At 37.5% G+C, this 18,459-nt stretch overlaps 1 protein-coding gene across 3 annotated transcripts in view; it reads left to right on the top strand.

Moving 5' to 3' along the window:
- Window positions 1-18,459, top strand: part of TGFBR3 (transforming growth factor beta receptor 3) — a 164,307-nt gene that overhangs the window by 56,375 nt on the left and 89,473 nt on the right. For all 3 annotated transcript variants that reach the window (XM_075182390.1, XM_075182393.1, XM_075182392.1), the window contains exon 3: window positions 5,635-5,819. In XM_075182390.1, coding sequence (XP_075038491.1) covers window positions 5,635-5,819 — 185 coding nt within the window. The remainder of the gene's footprint in view (window positions 1-5,634; window positions 5,820-18,459) is intronic.

Raw genomic sequence — 18,459 nt, forward strand, 5'->3', positions numbered from 1 at the left:
CGGCACAGGAGAAATCTTGGAAGATCAGCCAAAAAGAGGAAGATACTGTTTTAGTCAGAATTTCTAGATTCTAAAAGAAAAAAAATATGTTCCATGTTGGAGAAACATAGTTGTAGTTATATAAATATAGACTAGTTATAGAAATATCTAGAAATATAGTTGTCCCTAATTTACAGGGACAGTTCCAGGATTTTGAAGATTTGTCTCTGGAAATGTCCCTAGTTGTCAATATAGACTAAAAGCACCATAAAATATATGTGTTTTTGGTGTATAGAGGTGTGTTTAATGATGCATTGACACCTAAAGTGGTGAACATTTTTGTTCTCGACATTAAAAAGGCTACAGTTTTCTTCTGGGTTTGTGAGACTAGCCACGGTGTCTGGGGAACAATGGCTGCTCAGTGACGCCCCCCTGTGGAGGGGGCAGAGCTGCAATGCTCTCTCCCACGGTGGTAGTGAAGCTTTAAAATGAAAAATAGAATGTTATATACTAAGTCTGTAAACAAGACATGATGGGAGTGACGCACGGTCCACCAGGACAGTATCTGGTATACATGACACACTTTGGTGAGCTGACTCAACATGTATTCCTTAAAACTATTTTTTATAATGCGTGAACTCAGTGTTTTGCCACCAGGAAGACACGTTTATTTGATATGTAACTAATTTTTCACTAATTAGTTCCAGGGGTGTTGATGTGTAGGAGGTAGGCTCAATTTATGAGCAGTCCACAGAGGCCCGAGCCTGAGGCGACACAGTTTGGCTACAGGTGCTCACTCTGCTCCTTTTTATTTGGAACATAAATAATTTACTACCGGCCTTATTATGAACATTTGATTTATTCTGTTTTACTTCTGAATTACTATCGTTTACAATACTGTTAAACAGCGGTGATGTGGAGGCTTCTACCATGGAGAGCAGCAGTGTTAGAGATGTTAGAGAATGGGGCTGCAGAATATGTAAGTGTGGGCCTGAAAGGGGCACTTTGGAGGGACAGCAATGATTAGGATACAAGTAGCTTTCTAGATAATGAAGTACTGAAGTAGAGGACCAGATACAAGTGCTCGGGTATTCAATCTCCCTGAGTAACTTAGAGAAGTTACTATCTAACCAAACAACATTCTGTGTTAAGTGTTTACAAAAGAAAGTTTTTGTAGTTTATGGACAAATTCTAAAGATAATGAATCCATTATTCTATGTTTTTAGCTGACTTTCTCCTGTTAAACTTAATTAATTCTACTTGTTATATAATTACAGGCCAATGTGATTATGTTTGTAGTTTTCATACCTGTAAGCCAAAAAAGAAATACCCCTGTTATTCACCTGTGTAATACGTGTTTATTTCAAGAGCACTGTACGTATCAATTTTAGATCAACAGGTTAAAAAAAATAAGATCTTTCTTCCATGTGTCCTGAATTAAAATGTTTTACTCATTTGTTATTTTCCCCATAATTCAGACTTCTGATTCATCCAAATCACCAGTATAAGGTGTAACTGATTTACTTTCATAGTATTGGGTGGATGTTAAGTCCTGAGCAAAGTTCAAGTTTTTCATTTGAGAATGATGGAAGCCCTGTGTAAGATCAATATGATATTTCTTTTGAAGGCTTTATACAGCAATGCATCCTGGTGTCGGCTCGTTTAGAGAGGTCCCAGCTATGTCTAAGATGACCAGAGAAAAGATGATTGATCTATTCTTAGAACACACTACTTGCCAAGAAATATGTATGTTCCTCTTATTTCTGTTATAGCCTTGCCACTGACTAACCTTCTATATGCAAGTGGCTGAGTTCCCATAAGACCTTTAAAGATAGTTCCAAGAAGTATTCTAAAGCAGTCCATAACTGCAGCATTTTGGACAACCATAGATAGTGACTGGAGGAAGATCATCCTCTGTCAATCACGCTCATTGGGTCCCATGGGATTCAGCTTAATGGCCCAAACATGAAATTGAAAATGGGTCTGATTGGTTGGAAGGCCCATTGGACCCAGAAATGGGATATTCCAATGATTGGCTGGAACTGCCCGCACACTGGCATCTTTACATCGAGGCCATCTTGTGGTGTTGTTCTGTTATTGCAGTCACCTGAGTATTGGTACTTGCATTTTATTTGCTGATATCTGGTGAAAGATTGTGTAAAAAAACAAAAACAGAACCAGACATATTTTTGCTCAAAATTGTTTTGCTTCAGACTCTCACTGAAATGTAACAAATAACCCAGGAATAATGTGGAGTTGTAGTTTATTTTGGGACTCATATAGGTACATTGCCAACCTAACAGATCACTGCCTAATGTGAAATAGACTTTAAAAATATACTGTTTTATTTACTTTCTGATAAGTCTGCACTTGCAGTGATTGGCTGTGTTACAGCTTTTAGATAACGGAGAGTAGTATCATTATATGTAAATAAGAGATTGTCTTTGCAAAGAAACATTTCAGTGTGTTATTTTTAGTACATTTGTAGATATATTTGCTTAACCGTAGCTACAGTACCGAGCATTTGGACATTTACCTAATGATCAACTTGATTACACCTTTCCCCCAGTTTTTAAAATTTGCCAAACATGTACATCCATCTCTGGAACGAACATGTTGGTGTCTTTTGCTTTTCACCAACCAATGACCACTTGGAATCCCGTCATTTCAAAAAGAGGACACCTGTATCACATGATGCCCAGTCAGTCACTAATTGGCTAATCATAGTTCCATTTGGGCAGCGGATATGATAAATTGTTGCTTCATAGCAGGTGACCTTTGGATTTGATTCCAACCCATGGTTCTTTGGGAGTGAAAGCTCTTTCCCTATTCCCATATGTTTTCTTCCAGGTGCCATGGTTATCTTCCATAGTTCAAAAGCATAGTGGTCTTTTTATCTATAGGAGAAAAGATCTAGATCTATATTTAGGGATTCTCCCTTTTTAACAAAGCCCCTGGGCCAGTGAAGGCTATCACCGGCGGCGGCCATCGCCAAGGGCATCTGGCAAAGTTTCCCCATGCACAGCTTATTTACCGCGTACAGCATCTCAAGATAGCGATAGCAGAGACTCACCAAAGGAAACAATTATTTATTATTTATTTTAAATAAAGCATTTTTTCTTCCTCTATTTTTAAGTTATTTTTTTTTCTATTTTTTTTACCACTACTATAACATTATTAAATTATTTTATATGAATTTAGAACTGGAAGCCCATTCCAAGCCAGTATTGCCAGGGAACAAGTATTACAAGCATCGCTGAGTTGCCCCGGTAACCTTTTAATGGTAAATTGGGCGATTGAAGATTTTCTATTTCTTAGAAAATCATCCATATCGTCCATTAATGAAAAATATACCCTCGTTTTAGATTCTTTTTGAATTGTTGTTAGTGTGTATGCTGGTTGTAGGGAAATTAGATTGTAAGCTCTCCTATGTGCATGTATTCATTTCTCTGATTGTACAGCACTGTGGAAAACGTTATTGCTGTAGAACTAAGGGATAATAATAACAAAAAAAATGTCATTGCCATATAATAGAAACCAGCCACCGTAATCAAGTCTGATCAGTGGTGAGTCACATTTACTATGTGCCGGAAATCATGAGTCTCTAGGCCAGATGTATCAAAGGTGTTTCCTCCCACACTCCAAAAACATACTGGTAGGTTAATTGGCTAACAAATTGACCCTAGTCTGTCTGTGTGCGCGTGTGTGTGTGCGCGTGTGTGTGTGCGTGTGTGTGTGTGTGTGTGTGTGTATGTGTATGTTAGGGAATTTAGGCTGTAAGCTCCAATGGGGCAGGGACTGATGTGAATGAGTTCTCTGTACAGCGCTGCGGAATTAGTGGCGCTATATAAATAAATGATGATGATGATGAAAGGTGTGCAATTACCATACCCTCTCTTTTTATAGCCTCCCATTTATACTTTCACCTGCCAGGTATGATTGGTGTTCCAGTCTGCAGTAAAGTATATTACTGTACATCTACTATATATATATATATATATATATATATATATATATATATATATGTATATATATATACATATCCTTGTTTGATAACACCACCCTGCTTTTCCTGCCAGTTGCGCCTGTGCTATAAATTGGGAGACCTACACTTAATCTTCTGCATCACTGGAAGACAGACCTCAGTCATGTGATCTTTCACCTGTTAGTAATTCTTATCTTTATATTAAGAAATAACTGGGAATCGATGGAGGTAACAATACTTCAAGTTTCCAATTTTGGCTTTGCACAGAAGTTGTGGGTAACAAATATACTTGTTTGTTTGTTCATTCCAGCAATGAAAGGGTTTACATTTTATAGCAAATGATGTAACATTCATTTCCTCAGATGGATATTGTTTTGCAGTTCTGAATTGGATTTAATCCTTCTGGAGAGACTGTTACAGAAAGAAAATAGTGCTAATTTATTCTATTTTATTTTTTTTACTTGTTCACATTTCCTGTAATATTCCCAGAATATTTCTGTAGCATCTTGTGATTTATACATCAAGAACCAGTGTTGGAACCCCTAAACATTTGAGCAAACACATACATCAGTCCTGTCCACATCTTTTACTGTAATTTGGAGCCAGTGATGGATCTCAGCAAGAGAACTTGTAAATATAGTTTGCCAGATTACTCTTTAGCATATATGGTAACATGAATTTCATAAGACTATATGCTTCTGTAACACTTCCCAGCATGCTCAGTCTGCCAACAACAGCTTCAGGGTCTCAGATTTGGGTAACCTTTAAGCCCGAGCACAGCGGAGGCAGACAATTTGTGTGTGTAGCCAGTGGCAGAACTACCATTGGTGCAGCTGGTGCACTAGGGCCCATGGAGATAATGGGGCCTGCTGCATGGGGTACTAGTGAGCTGTGGGCCCTGGTTCCCTCCTCCCCGCTTCCCTGCATCGGAGCCCTCAACTTGCTAGTTCCGCCTCTGGGCTTAGTCAATGTGCATGAGCATACAGGCCCCATAACTACTAGTGTCTGAGCTCTAATAGAAGCATGTAGATGGGTATGGGGATGTTCCTTGTTGGTTCCAATTACCCCATACCCGCTTGCGCCTGCAAGAGCCAGCAGCATCTTTTGGATGGTGCATACTCCCTTTACATCTGTTATTAGATAAATCCTTATTGGGTCATCTCACTGTGACTCTTTATAAGAATACATATCCACTTTAAATACAACTCTGCCTAATGTGTCAGTCTACTGCATTACAGCATACGTTGATATTTGCTGAAAACCGGTGAACATGAAAAAAGTTGCTGTAACTCTTAGCAACCAATCATATTCTAACACTATTTTTTTCCCTAGTAATGTTCAGATATGCCACCATCTGATAAGTCGTTATGGGTGTTTATATACACCACTTTTGTTTTAATAAATGTATTTCATTCATCATATCACAGTAGCTGTTGGCAGTGATTATATGTAGCTGGGACGGTGCTAGATGGACTTAATCTTCCTTAGTTGCAGTTGTTCCGTCTACAGTATCATTAAGTTTCAGTTCCTGTTCAGTGCTCCCAAGTTACAGGTCTTTTAACAATTATAAGTATTTTGAACGGAGTCTTACAAATGGGTAGACGTGTTATCACTCTGACTGTACGACAGTAAGTATAGTGTAACTAATGCTTCCTCCTTCTATCTGTTAGGTCCCATCCCTGAAGCTGCATGTCTGCTGTCAAATGTTACCGAATATTACCCTGTCCAAGCTTTGCTGGAAAGCTACTCTATTTTATCTGGCTGTGCAAGTAACGGAACAAAAAGTCGTCCCCAAGAGGTGCATGTCATAAATCTGAAATGTGTAGAGAAAGAACCCTGTCAGAGTAACGCAGAGGTATGTATGATTTACAGTATAATCTGCTCAGCAATGTTTCCTGGAAGCACAATATTGTACTTTCGCCTATTGTTTTAGTGTGCCATTACCACCCCTGCCGCTGATCCTGTTACTGATAGGACATCCTGCAGTGTTTATAGAACAATCCTTTACACAGGACAGCTGAAACAGAGTTAAAGGCGCTCTAACTGTATTAGTCATTCTATATTTATCTCCCCATTGCATGTGTCCAGTGGAAATACATATCTTGTTATAGGACTGTTACGTATTTTCTTTGTATGTGGATAACTATTCAGTACAGTATCTTTCCTTTTACTATTCAGTACAGTGCCTTTGCTTTTCACCATCCAGTATAGTGCCATTAATTTTACTATTCAATACAGTGCCATTCCTTTTACTAATCAGTATAGTGCCATTACTTTCACCATCCAGTATAGTGCCATTATTTTTTTTCTATTCAATACAGTCCCATTACTTTTACTATTCAGTATAGTGCCATTAATTTTACTATTCACTACAGTGCCATTCCCTTTAATATTTAGTATAGTGCCATTCCTTTTACTATTCAGTATAGTGCCATTCCTTTTACTATTCAGTACAGTGCCATTCCTTTCACCATTCAGTACAGTGCCATTCCTTTCACCATTCAGTACAGTGCCATTCCTGTGGTCTTTGTCTCATAATAATTTCAATCTCCTCTCAAAGTGCTCCGGTCATTCTTACTCATGAGTAATAATCCATTCACAATATAATAGCCCATGACATGGCCTAGTGGCGGGTGCTGAATGTAATATAGGGGGTATGGCCAGCTTCCAAACTGCCAACATTATGGCAGAAAACAGACACAGGGGCAAAAGAGACACGATGCCTACTGGAAACTAGGGAAGTGGAAGAGGTAAAGGAGAACTTACTGCACAAAAAAGTTGCCCACTAATAGGCCCCTGGGTAACCTGTGAGTACTGTATCTTATATTCTTGTGTCATAGAGCTCTTTTAGATTATTTGTACAAAGATGATTACAAGTGAGTTTGTGAAAAAAATGGCATATTATTTATTGGTTATTAATACCGTGTTATTTTGGGTGTAGTTCCTCTTTAAAAGGTCTGCACCCTTGTACAGAATATGGTATAACTAAATGTGTTGCACATTATCATTTAATGCTCCAGGCTGCATGCCATGATTGCTATAAACAAATATTTAAGTTCAAATTCTTTCACCCTTGCGAAGCAAAGTTAAGTTATATCTTATGGAGTTTGCATTTTTGTCTCCGGTTCTCTTGCTGACTGCAGCATTTTGATCGTGTAGAATAATTGCTCATTTAAACAGGATTCACTGAGGGAGGGCAGTAAACTGTTTTATTATGACTGCCCCAGACTGTTGACTGCTAATTCTCCTCTTTACCCCCTTTAAATCTCAATTGCCGATACGATTGCAGAATACTCTTGCTAGCTGTAAAACATTAATATGTGCTACCAGTTCATTACCATAACGGAGATCTCTATTTGTCTAACCTTCATAAAGGTGAGGACATTATTTGCTGTTGCTAGTAGTCTAGATCAATTAGCCATCTAAAAGTCTACTGCATCCATAATGCCTTTTGCTTTTAACTACACAATGTTTTGTGCTGTCTCGTCTTTTAGATTGTTATATAAAACTACAGGAATAGACCAAGAAGGGATACTCTAGGAAGGTAGTTTATAAAGGGCAAAATAGCAGCGCACAATCCACCCTAGTGGACCTGTGTTCCTAGATTTATAGTTGGGGTAGGGCATGTCCTACATCAACTTTAAATTTCACTGCAAAAATAAAGTTATCAATTATTTGTGTGCTAGATGAAACAAATAGCCAGTATTCCACTTATTTGCAAAATAATAATCCAATTCACCCCTTGCATTGTAACATGGTTTGTCTAGGAGCAAACTTACTTATTTTTTTTTTTTTGCTTTGCTCTCCTAAGTGACTGAGGCCCTAAGAGTGCCTTATTTTATCAGAAGTTCTTTTCTCTCATTTCTGTGCATATCTGGCAGCCTTTCCAACTTTTGCTACTGGTTAACCTCTGAACACCACCAATTGCACTCAGAACTATTTCAACAACTCCCTTTAATTTTCAAATGAGGAGAATAATTTGTTGGCTTTTGTATTCTTATAGCTTGCTAATATTGCACCATTTCCTGTTACAACAACACACCTTTTGTCAATGGCCTTATGTTAAATGGCCTTATATTAAAAAGAATAGTCTTTTGTTGCAAAATACTTGTATCCGGGATTACCTTGTTAAGAAGGATATTCTTTATCTCCGTTACAACAGCATTCATTAAGCACCATCAGCCCTCAACCTCTTCCCTTTCCTTGTAATACAATACTTTGTAAAAGATTGCTAAATTGTCCAGGAAGCTCAAGAGATTGACTGGCGGCAGTACCGAAAAATAAAATGATAAACAACCAGAGCAGGGCCACAACTGCACGTTTGGGATTAGACATTTTAAACAAAGCAGATTGAATGTTATCTTTCTGATCCTTGCAAAATTTAGCGCTCTCAATGACCTTTTGGCTTGGACAAAAGTCAATCTCACTTCATGTTGAAAACAGATAAGTGGTTTCCTGGTGTCTGCTGGCCCTAGAAAATCCTGGACAGGCAATGTGTTTACAACAGAATACCTTGATCTATTTGTAGACTGAAAATAGACTCGGAGTGCTCTGGTCATAGAATATTCTGCTTGTTTGCAAGGTGCCAAGAGATATAAAACCCAATGTTGAAACAAGATTCACGGTCTGCTGACATTTTTTTCAATCTTGCCTGTCTGCGGTTGGTTTGTATTTTAGTCACTGTTTAACTTTTGTCTTGTCTATGAGCTGTTTGGCTATATTGGTGTACGTTATGCTTTTATATCACCTGTATATTTTCTCTTTTTATTTATGTTTAGTTTTAAAGCACGTGTCTCTTTGTTATGCACTATGTGGTTCATTTAGCGGTAGACACATATGGTCTCAGGACGTACATTGAGGAAAGACACACAAAAGCAAATATATGTGCTTATTGTCCCTTGTCTTTTGCTGCATTCTGTGTGAGTCCCATCGTAATTCTCACACTCATCTGAGTCAGAGGACAGGAGAGGTACACAGGCCGAGAGTTCAAGGGCAGGCAGAGTTGCAGTAAACAAAGCAAAGTCAAACACAGTGACTCCAACAGCAGAAGATGCATTAATCTATATAGGATAAACATGCAGGAACTAGTCTAGATAAACCCAACACCAGCAAGGAAATAATGGCAATGAGTGTATTAATGTAGGTTCTGGCCAATCAGTTGCTGGGAATAAATCATGTGAGCATAGAGTGTGGATTGCTCAGCTGCTAGGTAATGAGCAGTAATGAGTCAAGAGCTGGTAGTCAGCTGCAATGTGGAATCCTCTGTAGCAGCTCAGGAAGCAGGGTGAATAAGGTTGCTCGGCAACAGACACACAACAACTCTGAGAGTCAGGAAAATCTGAGAGTCAGGAAAATCTGACAAAACACAGAGCAGCAAAATCATAACTGGTATGTCACTGGTGAGCAGGCAATGCACGCTCCTGTCCATGGTGCATGGGCAATGCAGGGATTTTTTTTGTATGGGGTGGCCTAGTGCTTTTAACTCGATAGGCATGCCCCCAAAAAGGCACAGCCACACAGTGCGACCACACCCCCTTTGGCGACAACTCTCTATCAGACAACTATAGAGAAGGCCCCAAGAATCTGCTGTATCGTGGCTCAAAATTACACTGTTAGTAATGAATGCTAAAATCACATTACTATATTTGTACAGAATATATCAATGTAAGAATGTGTCATGTACACAAGATAAAATATTGTCTTAACAGTTAAATAATAATTATTTATAAATAATTAACACATATAAAAATCACATGTTCCACAGAAAAAAAAATAATTGCATGCAAACAGAAATACAATGTACAAATTAAATTAAATACAAACATCTGTTGTTTTTCTCTTTAAAAATCACATGGGAATTTTCTTTTCTGTAGTAGTCCAAATGAAAATGTCAATTAAGTAATGCAACTAAACAGCTGCAAGTTCATATCTCCGCAATCTTCAAAGCTGCAATACTAATGGGCTGGAGAGGTCAATATACAATCAGCCAACCAGAGGTGGCTAGATATTGTTGCTGATAGTCACCAGCCATTATTTTAATGATTGTCATTATCAAGAAATTCAAAATGAATCGCCTATACCCATTGAAGTTCATTCGACTATTGCATCCCAATAATCAAAATTGTATTTTTACAGACTGGTGCATGCAAGTATATATTTATCAGATAGCTTAAGAATGTTTTTTTGTCCCTTAAGAGGTAGTGGAGTTTTTCCATAAAGTAAAATACCTTTTCTGTGTGTGTATTTCAGCCAGTAACTCTAATCTTATCACTACTAGAGCAATTACCGGTGTGGTAGAGTTCTGTAGTGGATTTCATTTTGAATGGTATAACTTGCCAAAATTATTAGTTTTTACCCCGAACCTTCTGTCAACTAAATGTTATTCAGAATCAGGGCTAAAATACTGAGACGTTCTAGTAAGCCCAATCCCAAAAACAATTTGATTCTGACCTTCTGGTTCTCCAAGGACTAGTGAGCCATTTGTTCATAGTAATCTAAACTAGATGAACCTCACGTGGATGAGAGGAGGAATAACGAATGTATCCTAGGATGTTACAGTGACGTGGTGGCACAATTAAGTCATCATTCAAATTATTTAACTGAAGAGTGATGTCAGTCTTATATTTAGCTTTAATATTAGATACACATTAGATACAGTTCAATAGTACAGGGAACTATCTTAGCACATAAGAGCATTCTTTTGTGTTATTTCCATGTTTTTGTTTGTTCGGATGCTTGGTTCTCTCAGCATCAGTTAAACAAATTATCATAAACATTTATATTACAGGCAGGTTCACAGTTGGATCTTTAATGGTAAAGTATTGGCTTTCAGAGGTAGTTATAAACAAACTCAGTTCTGACGTTCTTGGGCGACTTGCTCTCCTAAGGGACCATCCCAGACACTCTGGAATAAATTAATTGTTAAATTATCACTCGGTGAAGCAAATTGTTTTCTAACTGCGTCAGCTGATCTGTTTTTAATTATACTGCAATAGTGTGAAACAAGACAGCTTAGTAGTTTCAGGGAAATCCACCTGGTTTCCTTCAGAGTTTTATATTGCTTTGATTTCAGAGACCTGCTAAAAATTACTTTTCACCTGTGACGTACATGTATTGCTGGACCCTAATTAAGTCCTATATAGGTATATCCATATTCATATTTTCAAGCTCTGAACCAAGGTCTTTAAACCACCACCTCTTACGCTTACCATTTGTATTTCCTATGTACTCAGGGAACCATATCCGCCTACTTGTGTCACATGACTAATTTTGAAAGCGTTCCATAGCTTGAGGCATTACAGCCATTTAAGGCCATTAAAGATATAGGGCCTGATTCATTAAGGAACTTAAATTAAGAAGTTTCTTATTTAAGTCTCCTGGACAAAACCATGTTACAATGCAAGGGGTGAAAATTAGTTTTCTGTTTTGCACATAAGTTAAATACTGACTGTTTTTTCATGTAGCACACACATATCAACTCTAAATTTCAGTGTACAAATAAGCTATCAAGTATTTGTGTGCTTGTAACATGGTTTTGTCCAGGAGACCTAAATAAGAAACTTCTTAATTTAAGTTCCTTAATGAATCAGGCCCATAGTGTGAGGGTTACCTTATACAAACAACATGTTCCTTCAGTCTGAACTTTTCTACTAGATCTTATCACGAGTCAGGTTATAAAAGCTCCTGATAGGCACAGAACAGTACTGGAATTTAGTTTCTGTCTTGTCCATTCTTGAATAAAACTCTTTTAAACTAGTTTACCCTTCAGCAATATGAATCAGTGTGAACTAGGTATGTTACTTTAACCAGACCTTCTGACCCCCGACTTCAGCTTATTTTTGATGGGCATCAGTGGTTCAAACCAATCTAATGCAATGAACATGACAATCCTAATACTTTATACAAGTATATATTATTGAAAGGGCCCTTGTGATCCATCAATGTCCACAGCTCCTTTGGTTTAGGTTTTCTATATGTTAATAAAATCCTTATACATGTCCTTTAAACTTTGCATTTGTGGCTACCATTACGTGTAATGAGTTTGTCTCCCTTTAAGCTGGAAGATTGCCAAGGACGTATCACTATGACCCATGATTTTGTGTGAAACAGCTAAACTGCAAATGCATAAAACTAAGACTGTTTGTCACATTCAGTCTGATAGAGGTCACTTCACAAATGAAATGATGACATCAGGCAGTATATAAACGTACTTTGTGTGTACTCCACGCTGTTGTTTGCCTTTTCTACAACGCTGACAGCTGCAAAGCCTCCCAAGTGTCAATAAAGTTGGGAAAAGTTAACCACTGGACCAGCGATGATTTAGCAACACTCTCCTTATTTGGAAACACTATGGATATGGCTCTCAAAATGGTAGACCTTGAAAACGTTTGTAAAATGCCGTCCCACTAGGGGCCTCTTTATAGCCCTGACTGCAGATATTGTGTTTCCTTGAAGCTGCACAGCTGTTTTTTTCACTGGAATTGATATTTTCAGTCCATTTTTTCTGTCAAACTGACAAAAGGCATTGTCACAACCATTTCATTATAGAGGTGTTACAGATCTGGCTATTAAGTAAAATTGCTGTCGTCTAGGGAATATTACTGTTTTTGAGGCTATATATTAAGCCGTGACAAGGTCATATGTCCTAAATTCCCCATTTTGTTGTGTATTGTATGATAAAAGCAGAATTAATTAACACTTTCTATTGTTGTAGAGAGAATCAAGCTGAACAATAGTTACATTAATGCTCATTTAGGCAACTTTTGAGGCTTCAGCTTTTATCGGACTACAAGTTCCAGCATGCCATAGTGAAGATCTCTGGCTACTATGGTGTTTTGAGGCAACCCGTCTAAATTCATAGTTTAAAAAGAGGTGATTGCTGAGAATACAAGGCAGAGTAAGGGAATACAGGCCACTGTATGTTCCCGTTCCTGTATGCCAAATCACAATCTTGGGCCTGATTCATTAAGGATCTTAACTTAAGAAACTTATTATTTCAGTCTCCTGGACAAAACCATGTTACAATGCAAGGGGTGCAAATTAGTATTCTATTTTGCACATAAGTTAAATACTGACTGTTTTTTCATGTAGCACACAAATACTTGATAGCTTATTTGTACACTGAAATTTAAAGTTGATATTTGTGTGCTACATGAAAAAACAGTCAGTATTTAACTTATGTGCAAAACAGAATACTAATTTGCACCCCTTGCATTGTAACATGGTTTTGTCCAGAAGACTGAAATAATAAGTTTCTTAAGTTAAGATCTTTAATGAATCAGGCCCCTTATCTTTATTCAAGCACCTATTACCTGTTCCTGTCTCCATTATCTTCTATATAGAGAGCTGGTTTACTGACATTGAAACATATAGAGTCCTATTACCAAATTCTAATGGAGAGCATGACACCAGAGAATACTTTCTCATGCTGGGGTAAAAAGCTCCTCCTTAATAAGGTTTCTGCTATACATGTTTATTAATCTACTGCACCATGTGAGTCAGGTACGGGATATTAGACCATTTCCAATTTGGAACAATTTGAGAGAAACTAACAGTTGAAAATGATCTTAATCATTGTTCTAGATTACTCCAGACGCCTACCCTTATTACCGTAAATGGAAGAGACAAAGTGGTATGACTTGAAGTCCAATCGATTTGGGACAAGAGTTAAAGTAGTTTGTTTCTGCTTGTCCCAAATTGTAGGGTTCTGGTTTGTGCTGTCTGGAGGAAATCTGACCCCATAATTGTAGACCCGTCAGAAATCCGTTGCACTAGCGCCAGGGCCAGGAAGCAGTCGCAGGTACTACATCCTCAGGATGAACCTTGGAATCTCAGCACTGAATTCTGTGGAGTTATATGGTTGTTGTGGGCTGTTAGCAGACAGTGTGTCCGAGCCAGTTGGAACCTAACTGTAACCCTTAATGTTCTTCCAAAAGAAATGAAAACTAATTACGTGCAGGCGGAGTCTCGTCCTGTCTGTGATGCTCAGAAACCTTCAATTAAAGAAACGGAGATGCAGTGAATTGTTTTCCAACTCTTCCTGTATAATTCACTTTACACGCAACACATTGTAAGGACTTTTTTATATGGCAGCTTGGAAATGTGTTTTATAGCTTAGCTAGGAAAACCCTTATATGTATACATGTTGCTGAAAACAAACTCCAGACATGGAACCACTGATATTTTTATTGATAACATGTTACAGAGATATCCTGGTCGCCAAGTATGGTAAAGTTTATACTGTGTTGCTTCAGATTTGTTTATAATTAAATAAAACATAGCTATGGTGTGTGAAAGACAGCATATGTATGTAACTGGACGCTTCGCTGCTAGAGTTTCCTCCCTGTTAGTGGATATTCTATAAGCATTCACCTGAAGTTGTCAGGGTAGAGCGACCTGTATCCAATTAGATAATGCTTCATTCTTTGGATATGTTGGTTGATGATATTCCTTCCTCTAAAATGAAAATCATTTTTTAATGTTTATTGTACAGTATTTTGTTTCTTTGATATATAATTTCCAGAATGGAAACAGAAGACTACTTATTACATCTGCATACAGCCTATACAAGTGAAAATAAAATAAATACAAAGTTGATAAGAATGTAGGGCCTGATTCATTAAGAATCTTAAATTAAGAAGTTTCTTATTTCAGTCTCCTGGACAAAACCATGTTACAATGCAAGGGGTGCAAATTAGTATTCTGTTTTGCACATAAGTTAAATACTGACGTTTTTTTCATGTAGCACACGAATATCAACTTTAAATTTCAGTGTACAAATAAGCTATCAAGTATTTGTGTGCTACATGAAAAAACAGTCAGTATTTAACTTATGTACAAAACAGAATACTAATTTGCACCCCTTGCATTGTAACATGGTTTTGTCCAGGAGACTGAAATAAGAAACTTCTTAATTTAAGATCCTTAATGAATCAGGCCCGTAATGTTTTATTTTGTAGCTGAATAATAACAAGATATTGGCAGAAAAATGCAGACTTGAAGAGATATATTAGAACAGCTGCCTCATAAAGAACAATATCATAACTTTGAAGGAAACACTTGAGATTTCAGGGTTCACTTGAGTTTTCAGATACTGTGTTCTGTAAAGGGAGCTCTTCATGTCACGCATCCAGGGAAGATTTGCATGGGTTATTAAATAAGTTAAAAGTCCTCTAGGGTTATTGTAGCAGTCTAGCCAGATTAAATACTACAGTGAGGCAGATGCTATTGAAATTGAGGTATCAATCTGATTACATACATTACCACTAGATTTTAATGTGACATATTTTTGAATCACACATTTTTGCATTACATTTTTATCTCACTAATGATATCTCATTAAGCCTAAAGCATAACATTCACAAATATGTATGTAAGAGTCCATTTACAATGACAGCATTTTAGTGATGTGAAATTACATGGACTTTAGTGGGCTAGCTAAATGCAAGCAATTGTATAGTGTTTCCCTAAAAGGCTCCAAGTTACTTCTCACATTGTGATATCATTCTGTCTGATTCAAAGCAGGAAGGCTGGTGTGCATAGAGCAAAATGCTACCGTCATAGGCTAAAATGTTTATGCAAAAGTTTTGGCATCCCAGGAACAATTGCAGATGTCACTTGGGACCTGATTCATTAAGGATCTTAACTTGGGAAACTTCTTATTCCAGTCTCCTGGACAAAACCATGTTACAATGCAAGGGGTGCAAATTAGCATTCTGTTTTGCACATAAGTTAAATACTGACTGTTTTTTCATGTAGCACGTAAATACTTGATAGCTTATTTGTACACTGAAATTTAAAGTTGATATTTGTGTGCTACATGAAAAAACAGTCAGTATTTAACTTATGTGCAAAACAGAATACTAATTTGCACCCCTTGCATTGTAACATGGTTTTGTCCAGGAGACTGTTAAGTTAAGATCCTTAATGAATCAGGCCCTAGATCTCTAAGTGAGAAGTTTACACACCCATAAGAGTACAAACTTAAATAAGGCATATTATTGCATATATTAAAGCAAAATTACTATTTATTTGTTGAATTTATCAGTTTGAAACACCAATAAATGATGTGTCCTTCCAGTTGATTCATTAATACCCTTTTAAGGCTTTAAAACTTAATTGATTCCTTAGGCCTTTAAATCGTCCAGGAGAAGAATAGATGCGTCGTTGTATAAATACCCTGCCCTTTCTGATTTCTGAGGACATTGTGCCTACTCTCAACAAACTTTAGCTTCTCTAAGTTGCTGACTGATACAATTGGCTGTCACAAAGCAGAGGGAGGCTGTAAACGACAGATGTTAGTTAACGAGGCAAAACCTATTAATTAATAAATGGACTCCATATACTGTATCTCTGCATGTATGTTAATCCCATAAAAATCTGATATTATTTAATTGAAGAGGGTGCAACCAAGAGTATATCATTTATATTTCAAAGTAAAAAATGGGACTCAGGCAAGTCAGTAAGTTAGATTACAAATTATTCCATAAACAATAATTCTTAAAAGCAATTCCTTACAATATCAATATAAATATTATCCAAATCTCTTATTTTCTGTATGCTAGCGTGAAATGGTTAAACTTAATTGTGTGCAACAGTATGCCAAAATGTGTCCAATAGTAGGAAGTTAAAATGTATTTATATATTGTATATGCAATTATTTATATATTGTCCTTTGTATGTTGTCCACATCACGGTGGCTACACATCCGCCAGGAGAAGATCTGCCATGGCCCATGTCACCTAACTTTGACATCACATGTCATGTCCACAAACTGCCTACGAACGTTTCGCTAAAGGCTTTGTCATGCCATGTGTAGAGAATACTCTTCTCTTTTTTTTTTCCTTTTCCTTTGGTATATATTAAAAATTTGTACCCTGGAAACTTTTGTACACAACTTTAGTTAGTAAGGTTATAAAAAGACAGACATCCATTTTCGAGATGATACCATATACTGCTGTTGCATTATAAAGTATTGGTGTAGTTCCCAGTTTTTACCATTGGTGTTCTGAGGATTCAGCATCCTTATGAAGTGGTGGGTGGTTTAATAGCTCTGTTTACTCAGAAAGGTAGACAGAAGTTGCTGTGTGCTCACTGTCATATTTATGTGACAGTGCATCCCACATTCCAAGTATTGTGATTAATAAATCCCTCTAACAAATATCTGTTAGGTATAGCTTGATGTTACTGCTGCTTGCCTACCTGTCTACTATTCTACTACACGTGTCTTAATTCCTAATTCTGCTGACTTCCTGTTTGATCCCTCTATTATTTTGTTGCATCATGTTATAGCTAGGTTTTAGATGATATATGTGTGTGTATTATTTTGTATGAAGTTATATGAATGTAGTGTGATTGACATGGCAGAGCTAGACCCAGTACATTGCTTTATTGTTACATACTCATGTGTAATGCTCATTTACACATCATTGTGTGGTCCAACTCTCATCCTTTGTTTCTTATTCGCTTTCCCCTTTCCAACATTTCTGGACCTCTGCCTTTGCATGTGTCCATATGTATAGTTGGATGTATGAACTTTGTTATTTAGAAAGATTAGTTGGGATACAAATAAGTTGACTGATCTAAATTATCCTGTGCTGCTGTTAACATGATAGCGCTGTGATTGGCTACAGGTTGTTATAGCTCCACCTTCTTTATGTCAGACTTGTCTATGTGGAACCAGCTTTAAAGAATAAACGCAACAGCTGTTCCGACCCTCATTAAACACATGAAATAATGTTCTGCTGGCTCTGTATTGCAGAATGGCAATTGCTAGTGCTGGATGTTACCTGTTATAAGTAAAATTGACTAGCAAGAGTCTTAAGCTGAGTACAGTGGCTAAGTTGTTAGCACTTCTGCCTCACAGCACTGGGGTCATGAGTTCAATTCCCGACCATGGCCTTATCTGTGTGGAGTTTGTATGTTCTCCCCATGTTTGCGTGGGTTTCCTCCGGGTGCTCCGGTTTCCTCCCACATTCCAAAAAAACATACTAGTAGGTTAATTGGCTGCTATCAAAATTGACCCTAGTCTGTCTCTCTCTCTGTCTGTCTGTCTGTGTGTGAATATTAGTGAATTTAGACTGTAAGCTCCAATGGGGCAAGGACTGATGTGAATGAGTTCTCTGTACAGCGCTGCGGAATCAGTGGCGCTATATAAATAAATGGTGATGATGATAATGAGTAAACACTACAGGTTTTTCAGCCAATGATCGTGCCAATCACACGATAAATGACTATTAGGTCTGAAATTCCCCCCACAATCATGTGTTATCCTACCAAAGCACATCATATTGTTTGACTTTATAAGCTGCCTAAAAATCGCCATCAGCGATGGAACAATGTCGGGTAAATGTGGAGGTGTGCACGCACTCACGCCCAGCAGTGTAGACAGATCTCTATAGTGTGCAGAGTTACATTTTTTTCAGGTAGATGGTTATGAGAGATGAAGAGCACAGTGCTGAAGGTGAATTGTGTAGGTGTGTACACATAAATCCACA

Source organism: Mixophyes fleayi, chromosome 8 (genome assembly GCF_038048845.1).
Source record: "Mixophyes fleayi isolate aMixFle1 chromosome 8, aMixFle1.hap1, whole genome shotgun sequence".
NCBI classification, from domain to species: Eukaryota; Metazoa; Chordata; class Amphibia; order Anura; family Limnodynastidae; genus Mixophyes; species Mixophyes fleayi.